A 15,915-nucleotide genomic window follows, 5' to 3' on the forward strand; every position below is an offset into this window, starting at 1 on the left:
TGCTGCGGGGTGCTGGGCTGGCACATCTCGCAGCCCGGTAGAAATGCTTTGGCAAATGGCACCTCTCATTAACCCGTGCCAGTGGCTCGGCTCCCAGCACCAGCACGCGTTCCCCAAGGAGACGGGGGGACCACTGGGTGGCTGATAGCTCTCGCCAAGCTCCCGGAGACCCCCTCACACAGCCTTGGTGCTTTGCGTTGGGCACCTGCAAGGATAGGCTGCATCACCGGAGCATGGACAGCCGTCAGCTCCGGGGACGTTTCCTCGGGGAAGTTGGCTATTTCTGGGCATTCTCTGTAGCTCACCCACAGCAGCCGCTGATGCAGCACAGCCCCTCGCTTTTTGGGAGCGAAAAGGCTTTTTGGTGCCGAGCCCCATGGTAACAGATTCACCTGGGGTAACAGTGGTGGAGGTTAATCGGGAAGCACTCAGTAAATACTGGCTGTGTTGCACACATGCCAGGAGCCCGCAGACACCGTAACCACACCGCCAAGGCTGCCTTCGCTGCATGACTTTTCCAGCAAGGGTGGCATGTGAAGGGAACAACATTCAAATCCTTTGCTGCTGCCCAGCCGGTCAGCTAATTTTACTGGAAAAAGAAAAATATAAAAACACACAACTTCTCTGAGTTTGGAAACTATGCCCACCCTCCCCGCTGAGCATCCCAAAGCATGAAGCAAAGGTTATCCAAACCCACCTGGTATCCCAAAGCTGGCACAGGCATCAGTGTGTCCCTCTCTGCTGTACCCAGCGCAGTGTCGGGCCTTGAAAGACTTTTTGTCCCCATCTGAACCCACACCCCAGGGTCCCCAGCACCCCCAGACCAACACCATCAGTTCACAGGAACCTCCCACAGCCTCCAAGCAAAACCCTTCCTTCTCCTTGTAGAAAACACCCCAATGCACGGCCCAGGCATCACCCATGTACAGATTTTCTACTTCTCCAAGTGAAACCAGGAAGACAGATCTTGGTTCCTGCTGGTTGTGATCTGCAATGTTTATTTGACCCCAAAAAAAAGGCATTTTCATGCAGAACCTTTTGATTCATAGAGGTTGTTTCCCAGCAGCCACCTGACAACCCTCCCCCCTAAACCGAGACATAAAGTGACCCAGGAGTTAGCGAAATAAAAAGAACCGTCCAACTCCGACAACGAAAAGTGGTTCTTATCATTCGGTACAATACGGAAAAATTTGGCAAATAGAGCTGATCTGCAGTTCCCATCTCTCAAGCACTACAGAGCTGGCTCCAATCTCCAGCCCTCCGGTTGCTGTCTGGGGGACAGACACATGTCCTTGTGCTGCAGGACCTGGGGACTCTCCGGAGGGTCCAGACCAGGCAGGGAAGAGCTGCCACGTCAGCATTTTTAACAGGGCGATATAAATATAAAACATCAATACAAACAGGTTCTTTGTACAGAAAATATCATCTCACAAGGCACTGGGGTGATGACTGCGTGGCCCCTCGCGGCGGGCTCCGACCGGGCTTCTCCAGCCGCCGCTGAGCATCGGAGTGGGAGGAAGGAGGGGAAGAAGGGACCGGAGAAGTCCCGGTGCTGCCATCCAAGAGGGATTTCACCCCACCGCTGGCCCCAAATGCCCTGGGAGTTGTTTTTCCCAGCCGGCTGGTGCTTTTCCTTGGTGGGGGCGTTTGGGTCTCCTTCGGATGGCGTGGGGCTGGGTTTGGCCTGGAGGGAGGTGCATAGATCGGCCGGGGGCTGGGGCTGCTCTGCCCAGCGCTCCGCTCCCTCTTCATGCCAGCAGCCCCAGCCGGGTCACCTTGGCCGAGAGGAAGGAGTGGATGATGAAGACAATGGTTTTGGGGCAGGAGTGAAGGTCCAATTGCTGCAAGAAAGGAACGGAGGGATGTTTGCAATGTCTGCTGTTCCTGGAGCAGACAGATTTCTGCTTGTGGTGGAGAGGGCAGGGACCACCCAGAGTCCCCCAGACCCCACCACAGCCTTACTGGGGCGCTGGGAAGGGCTGTGCACTGTGGGGGCACGGGGTGAGTGGATGAGCCATGCCTTACCCCCAACGTGCTAGGCAGGATGGGTGCTGTGCATAGGGTGGGTGCTCTGCTCCCCCTCTCACCCCGGGGCCGGTGGGAGCATGAGTGGGGGGCGGTGAGGGTAAAACCAACTCACAATCTCTCCCTCCGGGCCACCAAAGTCCAGGTAGAGCATCTTGGTGCCGTCATCGGAGGACATCTGTAGCTTCTCGAAGGGCTGCTGGAGCAGGATGGTCTTGCTGAGCCCGGGTTCGGTAGTGGAGATGGTGAAGCCCTTGTCGATGTGGATGGACAGGGTGCAATCCTGCCCTTTCCACGTGCAGGCTGGGGACAGGGACAGGGGTCAGATGGTGGCCACCGACCCCACTGCCCGGCCCCCCCCCAGCTCCCCGCTGACCTGCCGAGACCTCCTGGACCAGCTCGGCGGCGCCGTGGGTGCCGTCCACCAGCAGGCGGGTCCACAGCGCCAGGTCGCGGGGGCTCTCCAGGCTGAAGAGATGGGTCTGCACGCCCAGCCGGGTGCCGGTGCGCAGCGCGAACGACAGCTCCGCCTCGTACAGCGCCGAGCCCTTGGCCGGCCCCGAGTGCACCAACCTGCGGCACCGCCGCGCCTCAGCACCGCGCTCTGCCCCGCTCCGCGCCCCGCACCGCGCCCCGCGCACCCCGCACCGGCGGCGGCGCGGCGGGGCCGGCAGGGGGCGCTGCAGCCCCGCGGATGCGCCCCCGCCCTCCCGGGCCGCTCCCACGGCCCCCGGCCCTGCCACCCCCCCGGCCGCCCCCGGGCCCTGCCACCGCCCCCGGGCCCTGCCACCGCCCCGAGAGCCTCTGCCACCACCCTGGGGCTCTGCCCCGACCCCGGGGCTCTGCCACCACCCTGGGGCTCTGCCCCGACCCCCGGGCTCTGCCACCACCCTGGGGCTCTGCCCCGACCCCCGGGCTCTGCCATCAGCCCCGGGGCTCTGCCCCGACCCCCGGGCTCTGCCATCAGCCCTGGGGCTCTGACATCTGCCCTGGGGCTCTGCCCCGACCCCCGAGAGCCTCTGCCACCACCCTGGGGCTCTGCCCCGACCCCCGAGAGCCTCTGCCACCACCCTGGGGCTCTGCCCCGACCCCGGGGCTCTGCCACCACCCTGGGGCTCTGCCCCGACCCCCGAGAGCCTCTGCCACCACCCTGGGGCTCTGCCCCGACCCCCGGGCTCTGCCACCACCCTGGGGCTCTGCCCCGACCCCCGAGAGCCTCTGCCACCACCCTGGGGCTCTGCCCCGACCCCCGGGCTCTGCCATCAGCCCTGGGGCTCTGCCATCAGCCCTGGGGCTCTGACATCTGCCCTGGGGCTCTGCCCCGACCCCCGAGAGCCTCTGCCACCACCCTGGGGCTCTGCCCCGACCCCCAGGCTCTGCCATCAGCCCTGGGGCTCTGCCCCGACCCCCGGGCTCTGCCATCAGCCCTGGGGCTCTGCCCCGACCCCCGGGCTCTGCCACCACCCTGGGGCTCTGCCCCGACCCCCGGGCTCTGCCATCAGCCCTGGAGCCCTGCCATCAGCCCCGGGGCTCTGCCCCGACCCCCGGGCTCTGCCATCAGCCCTGGGGCTCTGACATCTGCCCTGGGGCTCTGCCCCGACCCCCGGGCTCTGCCATCAGCCCTGGGGCTCTGCCATCAGCCCTGGGGCTCTGCCCCGACCCCCGGACTCTGCCATCAGCCCCGGGGCTCTGCCCTGACCCCCGGACTCTGCCATCAGCCCCGGGGCTCTGTCCCGACCCCCGGGCTCTGCCATCAGCCCCGGGGCTCTGTCCCGACCCCCGGGCTCTGCCATCAGCCCCGGGGCTCTGCCCCGACCCCCGGGCTCTGCCATCAGCCCTGGGGCTCTGCCCCGACCCCCGGGCTCTGCCATCAGCCCTGGGGCTCTGCCCCGACCCCCGGGCTCTGACATCTGCCCCGGGGCTCTGCCCCGACCCCCGGGCTCTGCCATCAGCCCCGGGGCTCTGCCCCGACCCCCGGGCTCTGCCATCAGCCCCGGGGCTCTGCCCCGACCCCCGGGCTCTGCCATCAGCCCTGGGGCTCTGACATCTGCCCTGGGGCTCTGCCCCGACCCCCGGGCTCTGCCATCAGCCCTGGGGCTCTGCCATCAGCCCTGGGGCTCTGCCCCGACCCCCGGACTCTGCCATCAGCCCTGGGGCTCTGCCCCGACCCCCGGACTCTGCCATCAGCCCCGGGGCTCTGTCCCGACCCCCGGGCTCTGCCATCAGCCCCGGGGCTCTGTCCCGACCCCCGGGCTCTGCCATCAGCCCCGGGGCTCTGTCCCGACCCCCAGGCTCTGCCATCAGCCCCGGGGCTCTGTCCGGACCCCCGGGCTCTGCCATCAGCCCTGGGGCTCTGCCCCGACCCCCGGGCTCTGCCCCGACCCCCGGGCTGTGCCATCAGCCCTGGGGCTCTGCCCCGACCCCCGGGCTCTGCCATCAGCCCTGGGGCTCTGCCCCGACTCCCGGGCTCTGCCACCACCCCGTCCCCATGCAGGGCAGGAGAGCGCTGGGCCGGTGGCTCCTACCTGGTGGCGATGAGGGGGTAGCTGTGCACAGGCTTGCCCACGGCGTCGCGGCTCTGCGGCAGGCTGCCATACAGCAGTAGCTCCTTCTCGGTGAGGACGGCCAAGAGGTTCCTGGTGCCAGCACTAGGGAGCTGCAAGGAGAGGGGGTCAGGGCCACCGGCAGCACGGTGGTGAGGGGCAGCCGGGGGCATGGGGGTACCTGCTCCGTCAGCCAGCCCACGTGCTTGACGTCCCGTCCAGCCACCATGCCAGCACCCGCCAGCTGGGCTCGCAGCTCCTCCTTCACACGCGGCAGCAGCGCGCCCGCGTTGGCCTGGATGGCGCTGAGCCACGACTGCGCCGTGGCTTCGTCCTTCGCCCGCAGGAAGAGGGCAACGCGCCCGTCCGCCGAGCACATCTCCAGGTACCTGCAGGGACACGGCCCCGCTGGGTCCCACCAGCCCTCAGCACCCCAGGTCACTGCGGTAGCATCGCCACCCCCTGGCACCATGCCCTGACCTGTGCTCCGGGTCGGTGGGGAGGCACTTGCGGGACACGTAGCACATCTTCAGAGGCATGGTCCTGCCCTCCCGGAGCTCCCGAGGGGGTAGGAGGGGGGATGACTGCTTCTGCAGGGTGGCCGGAGAGGGGTCCCAGCTGACTGTCGCCCCCGCGGAGGAGTTCTTGAAGTAGGGGGAGATCTCCTTCATGTACTTCACTAGAAAAGAACCAGTACCTGGCTGAGGACATGGACCATGGCGGCCTCATCCTGCCCACCAGTGCCCATCTGCCCCCCGAAACCTCTTGCATCCTCCCTGCACCGGAGCTGGTACCTCCTTTGCTACATCCCCAGACAGCTGTCATTCATGGGTATTGCAGCAGATCCCCTGCCCAGCATCCCAGCGGGTGTGGGGAGGGGTGGTACCAGTGAGCAAGGTCACACCAGAGGGTGATGTGACACCTAGGATCCTCCCAGTGCCACAGCCCCACCATTGCAGGGCAGGGAGTCCCCCAGGATGGGTAAAAATGGCCTTTTCCCCATTTTTTCTTTCCTTTAGTCTTGATCAGTTCACAGATCCAAGTTTGATCGGGTCCCTAGAGTGGCACATGGAGGCAGCGGGCGGGGAATGGGCAGGAGTCCCAGGCCAAAATTATACAGTCCAAACTGCGCTGGTACAGCCGGTCCCACCACCAACTGGGAACAGCTCTCACATACCATGGCTTGGCCCCAGGAAAAGCCTCGAACTGTGTGTATGCAGCTCGCATAGCCCTGCCCCGTGAGTTATTAACCACTGACAAGAAACCAGCTTTCAATCCCCAGTGAGTCTGGCTCCAGAGCCAGAGCCCTCAGAGCCACACTGGGACGGCAGCTGGCTCCCGAGGTTTAGGGGAGGGGGGAGATGAAAGTCACCACGAATTGATGGGGCCCCGTAGCTACATCATGAAAATTACGTCGGTAGCACCAGCCAAAAGCTTTGACTGAGCAGGGGACAGCCCGCATGCCACAGCCCAGTGGGACCAGTCATGGCCCTGCCCTGGGGGCAGCATGGGACCAGCTGGTGGCTCCAGGGAAGGGCTTCCCTTTGGTGGCCTTGGGGAAAGGGCCACGGGACAGACACACGCCTGCTGCCATCTCCCCAGCCATCACTGCTGGTTTCACTCCAGGTCCAGGTCAGCGGCGTGGGTGGCAGGAGGGGGACTCGAGCTTGGCTTTACAGCCAACTCTTGTAGGTGGCTGGTCAGTGGACCAGCTCCATCACTGCAGCAAAGCCTGATTTTGTGCCAGAAGAAAGCCCTTTTGCCACCAGGAGAGAGCCTGCACACACAGCCTACCATCCCCATCCTTCACCTACCCACCACCACCCATCTTCCCCTTCATTCCTATACCAGCGAGCTCCCCAAAACCTCTGAATCCTGAAATCCCACACACGAGCAGCGGTGGGGCATGGCGGGGAGGCAGAGCCCCGCGGGGTGCCCTGCTGTGCCCAGCCTCAGCGGGACGCAGCTATAAATGGCTGTGACACCGCTGCGGCACGTGGGTCGGGTTACCCCGTGCGGTGGCCGGGGCCAAGGAGGCGGCATGGGGCCACCAGCCTCATGCCCTGCACCTCCCGTTATAAATAGCTGCCGTGTTCCCACAGGCATTTGAGCTGTGTTGGATTTTAACCCCAGTCATTAATCTTGGCACCAGGGACCGGCCATTATCACGGTGCCTGGGAACTAATTGGAGTTCAGAAAGATACCATTCAGCCGCTGAAACCTGAGCAGTGTCCCCACGCCAGCCCGTGGCTCCCTGGGCACGCAGAGGACGTCACCACCAGCATTAGCTGTGCGATGGTGGGGTCACGTCCCAACGGAGCAGAGGAGGAGAGGACCGGTGCCCGGCCCAGGACAGGGCACGGAGAATTAGGCAATGGCCACTGTGTGTGCTTCTCTGGCACATGGCTTTAAGGAGGATTTAAGGCTGGTGATGAAGCACCGATGGGATCCTGCAGCACAGGGGATCCCAAGCCAGCGCAGGGAGCCAGCACGCAAAGGCATCTGCGGTGCTCCCCAGGTTGCTGCGCACCCGGGGCCGGGCCACCGTCCCATGGGAGCTGCTGTCTCCTCTGACAACAGCAGCAGGCTGCATTTCAGAGACACATGGCACAGCCAAGGGACATGGTGGGACAGTGCCATCCCCAGCCCGCTCTGCAGCAGCAGCCACTGCACCCCTGCCTGTCCCTGCAAAGCAAAAACGAAGCTGTGGAGCTTTCCTGATGTGGGCTTTGACTTACACTTCTGCCAGTCCCTTCACTGCAGCGGATTTGCCTGGTATTGAATGGATTAATTAATTACACCCATTTCATTAAAGGAAACAACTTGGACCATATTATGCATCATCTCTGCTACTGGTAACTGTAATTCTTGTACTGGTGTTTTGGTGATTTCTCTAAATAACACCTTGCAGTGCTGGGGCTCTTGGGCTGGATGCCCTCTTCTTGTTAGCCAGCACCCCCCCCCAAAAAATAATTTTGTAGAAATACTCCACCTCCAGCACGCAAAGAGCCCTCTCGGTAGCTGCTGGGCAAATCCATGTGGTCCCCAAAGCCACACAGCCTCCATGCAGGCTCTCTGCTCCCCTGGGAAGATGGCCTGTCCCACTGAGTTTCTCCAGCCGAGAGGAGAGGGGACAAATAGGACCTCTGGCCACTCAAGGTTTTGCACTGAATAACACTTGATTTTAGGTTTTGAGAGAACAGCAAGTCTCTGGGGATGCCACATGTGAGCAGCTGCTTGTGGCATTGCCGGAGCATCGCATGCCCCCGAACCCTGCAGCAAGCTGCATCCGGGACATGTTTAACTGAAGGCCCTAGGTCTGCCCTGCTCTTCTGTCTCTGTTGCAAGTGGTTTTTTTTCTCCTCAGCACTCCAGAAAGGGGCAAAATCATCAAAATCCCTTGGACTTATTTCTTGGGTAACAAATCCCCTCCCTCTGCAAGCCCTTCCCTTCCAAGGATGGGGAACGAGCCCAATGGAAAAGCACTGCTGCGCCCTTGATCCGGAGTCACCAGAACCTGCCCCACACATGCACTCGTGGCTCAGCACTGCCCATACCCAAGCTCCTGACCCTGGAGGGCTTTGTCGAGGAGCCACAAACCTTCCTCCAGCCAGGAAAGCAGCCCCAGCCACACAGACACCCAGCAGCAGGCTTGAGATCACCCTCCTGCTGCTCAGGCCACCAGCCGGGTGCTGGCACGCTCTGCTTCAGCCAGGCAATCACAGCACAGGTTCACGGCAAAGAGGTTTAAGCCTGCGCTGCCGGTCAGGGGTAGGATGGATCCCACTGTTTCCCCTCCGAGAGCTTTCCAGCAGCATCTGTAAGGGGCTGGGAGTCAAACAGGTCCAACCGTATGGACATCAAGAAGGTTTCCAGAGAGGTCCTGGAGATACAGCGCTGGCCCTGAGGAGGTGCTAAGCCCACCTCCAGCTGGTCCCTCTCTGCCTCAGGACCAATGATGTAAAATTAACACATGAATCGGGGTGGTTAGCAAACACACGTCCCAGTGAGCGGCTCTGAAAAGACCTGTAAACGTCAAGCCAATGCTGTGACATGCTTCCAAAATGCTCAACGCAGGGGCTGCCACAGCATCCCCGTCCAGCATCCCACCCAGGGACCATCCCCTGCCCCAGCTCTGAGCACGAACAAGGCAGCAGCTGCTGGTCCCAGCCGCCTCCACTCAAACCCTTCTACCCCAGGGAGGAAGATGCCATGGGATGCTGCAAGGCAGGGGTGCCACTGCTGTCCCTCCTGACCCAGGACCCTGTCCCAGCCCTCACTGCCAAATGCCATGCCCCAGCTCTCCCCTAAATATTCACCAGTCCTGCATGGCCAGCAGTGACCCATGGGCTGAGCGATCCCGGGGAGATCATGGGACAACTCTCCATGTTTCAACGGGAAGAGAAATATTCCCCAGAAAACTCCCCAGGGAAAGCACTCTTCAGGGCAGTGAGGTGTGGCGGAGGTAGGAGGATGTGGACCCTCACTGTCTCTCTCCATCACCCTAGGGCAGGTCCAAAGCCTCTGCTTCTGCTTTCGTTCATTACCACATTTAAGCCGTGAGAGCACAGACAAGGTTGCCAGGGGCAAAGCCCAGCTACTCAGACCCCAAGGACTGTCACATCTGCCAGAAGACATTCACTTCACTGTCCCACAAAGGGCTGGAGGCCACCTCAGGCCTTTCTCTCCTGAAGCCCTCCCTGAGCCCCGAAGGGCAGCAGCGACAGGGAACTGCACAAATCCTGGCCTCCACCACCCGCCTCCGCTTGAAACCCCCTTCCACTCTGCGTCGTGTGATATTTACCCCAGGGTCACCTAAATTTTGTGGGCGTTTCACATTTCACACCATGCACATCTCCACTCTCTGCAAGTTCCTGGGCATGGTTAGGGCAATCAGCCCGCCAGAGCTGGGCACCTCCAGCACACCACTCTCCCAGCACCCCTTAGCTTTTCTGAATTTCAAGCTTCCAAGTTATTACTTGGCTGAGCGAGTCCTGGAGAGCTGTGACAGCCCCAGGAGCTCTCCTGCAGCCAACAGGCCCCGGGCTGCCATGGAGGCGAGATGCTGCAGCTGCCCCAGCTCCTCCTCCACACTGCTCCCAGTTCTCTCCCTGTGCCAATACGGCACAGGGGCCTCGCCGGGAAAACCACTCCTGGCACCGAAGTCCTTCCCAGGGCAGCTGGAAGGATGTTTATTAGCCTTTCCCCCACCATGGAGGGTCTCTGGATACCAAGCAATGCAAAAAAAAAAAAAACCAAAAAAACAAACAAACAAAAAAAACCAACACACCCAAAAAAAACAGGGAAAAATAAGGTAAGGAAGAGCAACTTTCCCCAAAATAACAATGTAATATAAATACAGTCAAACTCCTCCTGCAAATATCAAGAGAGTAGTTTGGCACATCTGAAAAAAATCTTGGCAGGACATGCTGAGAGGTATCTGCGTGTCCTCATGCCCGGCCAGCAACGACACCCAGGAGCCAGAAGCCAAGCTGAGCAGCCTGGGGTGAGGTCTAGCATGTGGAGCCACTGCTGATATTTGGATTAAAACATGTCACCTCCAGCTCTGCCATTTTGGAGAGTCTCACCCTAACTCACCGTCCCAACCCATGGACGCAGTAACCCTGAGGGAGGTCAGAGTCACCCCAGCAGCACACACGGACTGGGAAGCGCCTGCTTGATGTTCAGGCCATCGTGTCGCTTTTCACTGAGCCCTGGAGCAAGCCCAAGCAGGAGGAGGGAGCAGGCAAGCTCCCCCTTTGCCACCCTTCATGCACTTGAAGGCCACCCTCCACCCCTGAGCCCTGCTGCCCCTCCCCAGGGCAGGGCCCTCAGCCGGCTGGTTCCTGGAGAGCCGTCAGGGTGGCAGGTATAAGGCACGGGACACCCTGTCCTGAAGCAGGGCCATCACGTCCACAGGGGAGCAACAGCCCAGCACAGACCACTCTGCGGTGCCAGCCCCACCAGCAGGGCCGTACCGTGCGGCAAACCCAGAACGGGGAGGAGATGGAGATGCACCGCGTGTGTACCGATGTCTGCAGTCGGACAAGCAGCAGAGACCCCTGCCCCACTCCAGCTGTTGCCTGCAACACCCCTGAGCAACACCATGCCACAGGAGCCCAACAGCATCAGCTCCAAACTAATCACAAAGCTTCCAGCACGTCGCGGTGGGAGCCAGCCCAGCACCGCTCTCCTCCCAAGGGTACCTGCTGGGAGTGTGAATTAATGAAGAAGCCCAGCGGGTCATACCTGAGCTCAGCGAACTACAGCAAAGGCCCTGCTTGCAGCTGCCTCCTGGGAGGGCAACACGGCAGCACCCAGCTCCCCAGAGAGATGGAGGAGGAGGAGGTGGTGGTTCAGGGAGAGAAGTTATTTCTTACAGAAAGGGCAGCTCATCTCCACCTCCCGCAGGACCTCTAGCAGAAAGGAAACCCAGGCCAAAGTAAAGGATGAAAAGAAAATAAGAGAGAGAGGGTGGTCTGAGAACAGCAGCTACGGGGAGGAATTTCGCAGACTCCCAGAGAAAGAGGCTCTTGTATTTCTCTTTGGTCAAAAAAAAAAAACCAACCCAGCCCCACCACCAACCCTATCTGCTCCCAGCAGCTGTGCAGAGCAGCACATTCCTCCGGCTAAACCGTGGTCCTGTGGCTCCCAGGAGAGGAGGAATCCACAGCAGAAAGGGCTGAGCAAAGCTAAAACTGAAAATCTGGAGCTGAGACAATCTGGGGAAGGCGCAGGAGAGCAAGAGTCACGGCGGTCACTGGCAGCAAAAGACACAGAGCTCTTTTTTGTCCAGGCAGAGCCCAGATCGCTGATCCCAAATAAAACCTCCCTTTGGGGTCCGCAGTGCTACACCGCACCGGGAAGCGTCTCTGATGACGAGACCCTCCTGGTTAGCTGGGGTGGTCCAGGATCTGGTCAGGGGTGAGGGAAGGGTCCCATCCTGGGGGACCGACCCTGGGTGCTCAGCCCTGCCCAGCCAAGCTAGCAGAGGGCAGGCAAGCACAAACAGATGTGATGTGAAGTGTAATGGGAGAAAAGCGGGGTCCTGCCTCCCACAGCCCCAACCCACCAGCCCTCACCCACTCCACAAGTGGGGTTCAGGGGGTCTCACAGCCTTCCAGCCCCTACAGGGCTAGGAGATACCAGGGACTGGCCAACCGGTACCAAGAGAGAGCCCATTCCCAGGGGACCAGCTTCAGTCTCCCCTGGGATGGTGAGGGCTGTGATCCCTGGGATGTTTATAGCCTCAGCTGCCAGATCTACAGGGGGCTGCGACTGGGGCTCAGCTGCTGGACACCCCCCCGAGGAGGCAGGTCCTGTGGCTGTGCTCCTGAGCTGGCCCTGCCTGCACCCGGCAGCCTGCTCCTCCTGCCTGTCCAAAATCCACCCCAGCAAACCAAAAGATGCCCAGCAAGGAGTGGGGTGCCAGTGGATCCCCTCCCAGCTGGCATAAGCCTGCAGAGCTGCACAGCCTCATCCCAGCCAAGGATGTGGGCTTAAATGAAAATCACAGGAAAAGCAGAAAGTTTTCCATGGCCCCAGGAACTGCAGACCTCAGGGTGACACCATACAACTGAGGCGTTGCAAACCCCATAAATCCGCCCCACACCTCCTCCCGTTGCTGCCTTCCCATGGTCCCACGGTGGGGAGACAGAGCTGCTAGCCGTCAAGCGGTGGCACACCGTTTTTCCCTCTCTGGAGAGAGATCCCAGCAGTTACCTCTGGCTCTCCAGATGAGCTGATAAACCAGTCTGCACATCTTGTTTTCCATTTGAAAGAGTATGCAAATGTGTATGCAGATGATGTGCCACCCCCCATGCTCCCAGCACATCACTGGGAAATATGGGGATCAGGCCCCCATAAGCAGAAAGACCCTTATCCCCCCTCTCATCCTCATCTCCTACCTTCCAAGACCACCTCCTTGCCCGTCTTCTTCAACGCCTGCACCGCCTCATCATGCGTCGCCTCAGACAGGTCGGTCCCATTGACAGAGAGGATGGCGTCCCCCACGTACAACGCCTCGGTCTGATCTGCTGCCAGCCCCTTAAATATCTTGGAGATCAAGATGGGCATTTTATTCTCTCGGCCACCTTGAAACAGAAGAGAAACAAAGCAGTTGTGGCTGTTGGAGCACACAGAGGAGTGGGGAGGTGGGGATGCTCAGGTACCTGCCGGCCCCAGCGAGGCTGAGCCCTTCTCCCAGTGCTCAGCCGCGCCATGCTGGGACATCCCACTGCCCCATTTCCTCGGATGCCCGCAGCGCACTCAGAAAAACCACAGAAGCCAAAATACCATAAGGCTTTACAGCAGAGAAAGATGATTGCTCCAAAACCACTCTGAATGGTCGCGGATTTCCTCACAGAGCAAACACGTACCCTGGCCATCTCCCCATCAGTTTTGGCAGGAAAGCATGTCTTTATTTGCATTATTATTGTGTGTGCTGAGCGACCATCCCTGCTCTGAGGACTTCATGATCGAAATAGATAAGGCAGCTGAATGTTTTTGGAGAGGCAAAAGAGAGAAGTGAACCAATCTGGCTGTTTGCTCCTCTCTGCACAGTAGCCCCATTTACCTGCTGCTCCCCCTTCCCCAGCCTAAAAAGATGCTATTGAAACCTCCTGCTGGCTCCAGGAGATCAATTTGCACGTTAACTTTTGAACCCGCAGGGAGACCTGAGCAGCACTGCTGCCTGCGTGCCAGGGAGGCGCAGGGCAGCAGCTACCTCCGAGCCCCAGCCGGGGATGGGTGGCCCCCAACGTGCCCTACGCCCAGGACGGCCTGTCCCGAGGAGCCTCCCTGAGATGATCCCTCATCCCGGAGAGAGATGTTGAGGCCAGCCTTTTGTCACCACCCGCCCCGGGGCTGCTCCCAGCCAGTGCCACAGGCATTTCCTCGCTCAGACGCCTGCCAAGCCCCTCGGAGAGCTCTGGTTATCAGCTGTCAGAGGCCCCCACAGGGGCTGCTCTGAGCTGCCGAGCCTGTCCTTACAGCAGCAGCTCCTCTCCAGGGCTGCCTGCACCGAGAGCCCCTGCCAGGGCCAGGCGCCTCCGCCAGCTCAGCTCCCCGCTGTCCTGCCAGCCAGGGGAAGGCCAGCCCAGCAGCTATGGCGCCCGTCCCCTCGCCACGTCCCAGGGCAGGACACCTCACCCGCATCCCGCTTTGCGGTGAAGCATCCCTGGGTGACATGTGGCCGGGACGCATTTTAACAGGGAAGCTTAGTGGCCCCGGGTAAGGAGGAGCGATGCCTTCCCCCGCCAGCGGCGGTGGCACCGGCAGGGCTGCCCCACCGCCCCTAACGGCTTCTAGCTCCCAGCTTGGACGGCGACTACTTGGTTTCCACATACATTACTGCAAAAATAAAGTTTTAGCTGAACCAGATGACATTCTTCCTTTCCTGGGAGAGCCACCGAGCTAACAACAACTTGGCAGCCAAGGGGTTATTATGAAGGGGGCTTTATACTCCCCAAAAGGAAGGGGTGGCAGGCTTGGGTACCCCACAGACACAGCCAGCGACACCGTTTCTATCCAGTCCCAGCATCCGGACGTCCACATTGCAAAACCTCCCCACTTCCAGAAGGAGCAGGAGGCTGCGGCCACGTCCCCTCTGAGCTGGGAGAAGCCACGTCAGGAGGCGAGAGCCACCCTGCCGCTCTCCCCGGGGCTGCCGAGCTTGCTGCCTGCCCTGCCCACACGCAGAGTTACGAACCCTCTCGCCCACGCACCGCGACAGCCCTTCGCCTGCCTGCTTGCTGCCCATTTCATCCTCCTTTCATGGAGTTTCCAACATGGCTTGGAGCTGTGTGAAAAGCGAAGGCAGGCAGAAACGCCATCCCTGCTCCAAGAAGTTTCCAGCCTGAAGTTCAGGCGAGTCACCAAGGAACGGGAGGGAAACAGGAATTATAACACGGAGGCTTCCCACTGCTCAGCTCTCCAGGAGCAGACATCTCCAAGCCTGAGCATGTTGGTTGTAAACCCCTTGGAGATCTCCAAGCATGGCGAGCTGGGGTGTTCAACTGCTTCCTTCATTTTGCCAACAGTTTAAAAGGGGCATTTCTCAGCACGGGGGCACGGAGGGGACAAGGACACGCCGGCAGAGCCCTCCCTTTGGCTGCAAAAGGGCAGCTTTTGTGTAACGGGTACATCCCACCTCCTCATGATACAGCACCCTACCCCTGCGTGCAAAAGGGCAGGAGGAGCCCCCTCCAGCTCCCAAATGCCGGGGACACCCACTCTGGCCGGGGTGCGGTGGGCAGGGGCTGGCCAGTCACCGCTGCGCCCCAAAGCACTGCCCCTGCCCTGGCCTGGCGACGTTTTGGGTCTCGTCGCTGCCACGCATCCCCGTTCCTCGTCCCGCACAAATGCTGGGTCAGGGCAGTGCCCGGGGTGCGAAGCCCCCGACCCCAGCCCCTGCCCCAGCTCCGCTCCCCCCGCGGGGATCCATTCCAAGCGTGGGAACGAGCTCCTGGAAAGGCGGCAGCAACAGGTCCCGGTGTCCGGTGCCTCCCCCCCGCCCCGGGACCCTCCCCGGCCCCGACCCTCACCTTTGATGCTGATGCCGAGCCCCCCCACGTCCTGCTTGACGACGCGCACCGTGCGCCTGATGTTGGCGAGCGCCTCGGGCACGGCGGAGCCCGGCTCGCCGCCGTTCAGCTGCGCCGCCGGTGCCTCGCCGGGGCCGGCAGCCGGGCCGGGGCCGTCGGCCGGGCTCACCCCCAGCACGTCCTCGGCCAGGGTGAGGAGGACGCGGAGCCACTGCCCGCCGGGGCCGCGCAGCTCCAGCAGCCCGCTGCGCGGGGCGCGCCTGCCCGCCGCCATCTTCCGCGCCGCTCCCGCCGCGCCGCCCCCGCCGCGCCCGCCGCCCCGTGCCGTGCCGCTCCGCGCCCCGCGCACCGCCTCGCGCCCCGCGCGCCGCCCCGCCGGGCTGGGCCAGCCGGGGCTCCGCGCTGCGGCCCGGGGTGGGGTGCGGGGGGGACACACCCGGAGCCCCGGCGCTCCCCGCTCCGGCCCGGGATGGGGTGCGGGGGGACACACCCGGAGCCCCGGCGCTCCCCGCTCCGGCCCGGGGTGGGGTGCGGGGGGACACACCCGGAGCCCCGGCGCTCCCCGCTCCGGCCCGGGATGGGGTGCGGGGGGGACACCCGGAGCCCCGGCGCTCCCCGCTCCGGCCCGGGGTGGGGTGCGGGGGGGGACACACCCGGAGCCCCGGCGCTCCCCGCTCCGGCCCGGGATGGGGTGCGGGGGGGGACACACCCGGAGCCCCGGCGCTCCCCGCTCCGGCCCGGGGTGGGGTGCGGGGGGGACACCCGGAGCCCCGGAGCCCCGGCGCTCCCCGCTCCGGCCCGGG

General features: G+C 62.2%; 1 protein-coding gene across 2 annotated transcripts; it reads right to left on the minus strand.

The window, feature by feature from the left end:
* Nucleotides 1–951: 951 nt before the first annotated feature.
* SNTA1 (syntrophin alpha 1) lies at nucleotides 952–15,428 on the minus strand. Of its 2 annotated transcripts, none has more exons than XM_064465802.1 (8): nucleotides 15,113–15,428; nucleotides 12,476–12,661; nucleotides 5,049–5,247; nucleotides 4,750–4,957; nucleotides 4,551–4,681; nucleotides 2,402–2,598; nucleotides 2,141–2,328; nucleotides 952–1,841 (listed from the first exon to the last, which is right to left on the minus strand). In XM_064465802.1, the coding sequence occupies exons 1-8, from the start codon at nucleotides 15,384–15,386 to the stop codon at nucleotides 1,749–1,751; spliced, it is 1,476 nt and encodes a 491-aa protein (XP_064321872.1). In that variant the 5' UTR covers nucleotides 15,387–15,428; the 3' UTR covers nucleotides 952–1,748. The 2 variants fall into 2 exon arrangements, with proteins under 2 accessions (XP_064321872.1, XP_064321873.1); XM_064465803.1 differs by lacking the exon at nucleotides 15,113–15,428 and adding an exon at nucleotides 12,864–12,961.
* Between the last annotated feature and the right edge of the window lie 487 nt (nucleotides 15,429–15,915).

This window comes from Phalacrocorax carbo, chromosome 14 (assembly GCF_963921805.1).
Source record: "Phalacrocorax carbo chromosome 14, bPhaCar2.1, whole genome shotgun sequence".
Lineage (NCBI taxonomy): Eukaryota > Metazoa > Chordata > Aves > Suliformes > Phalacrocoracidae > Phalacrocorax > Phalacrocorax carbo.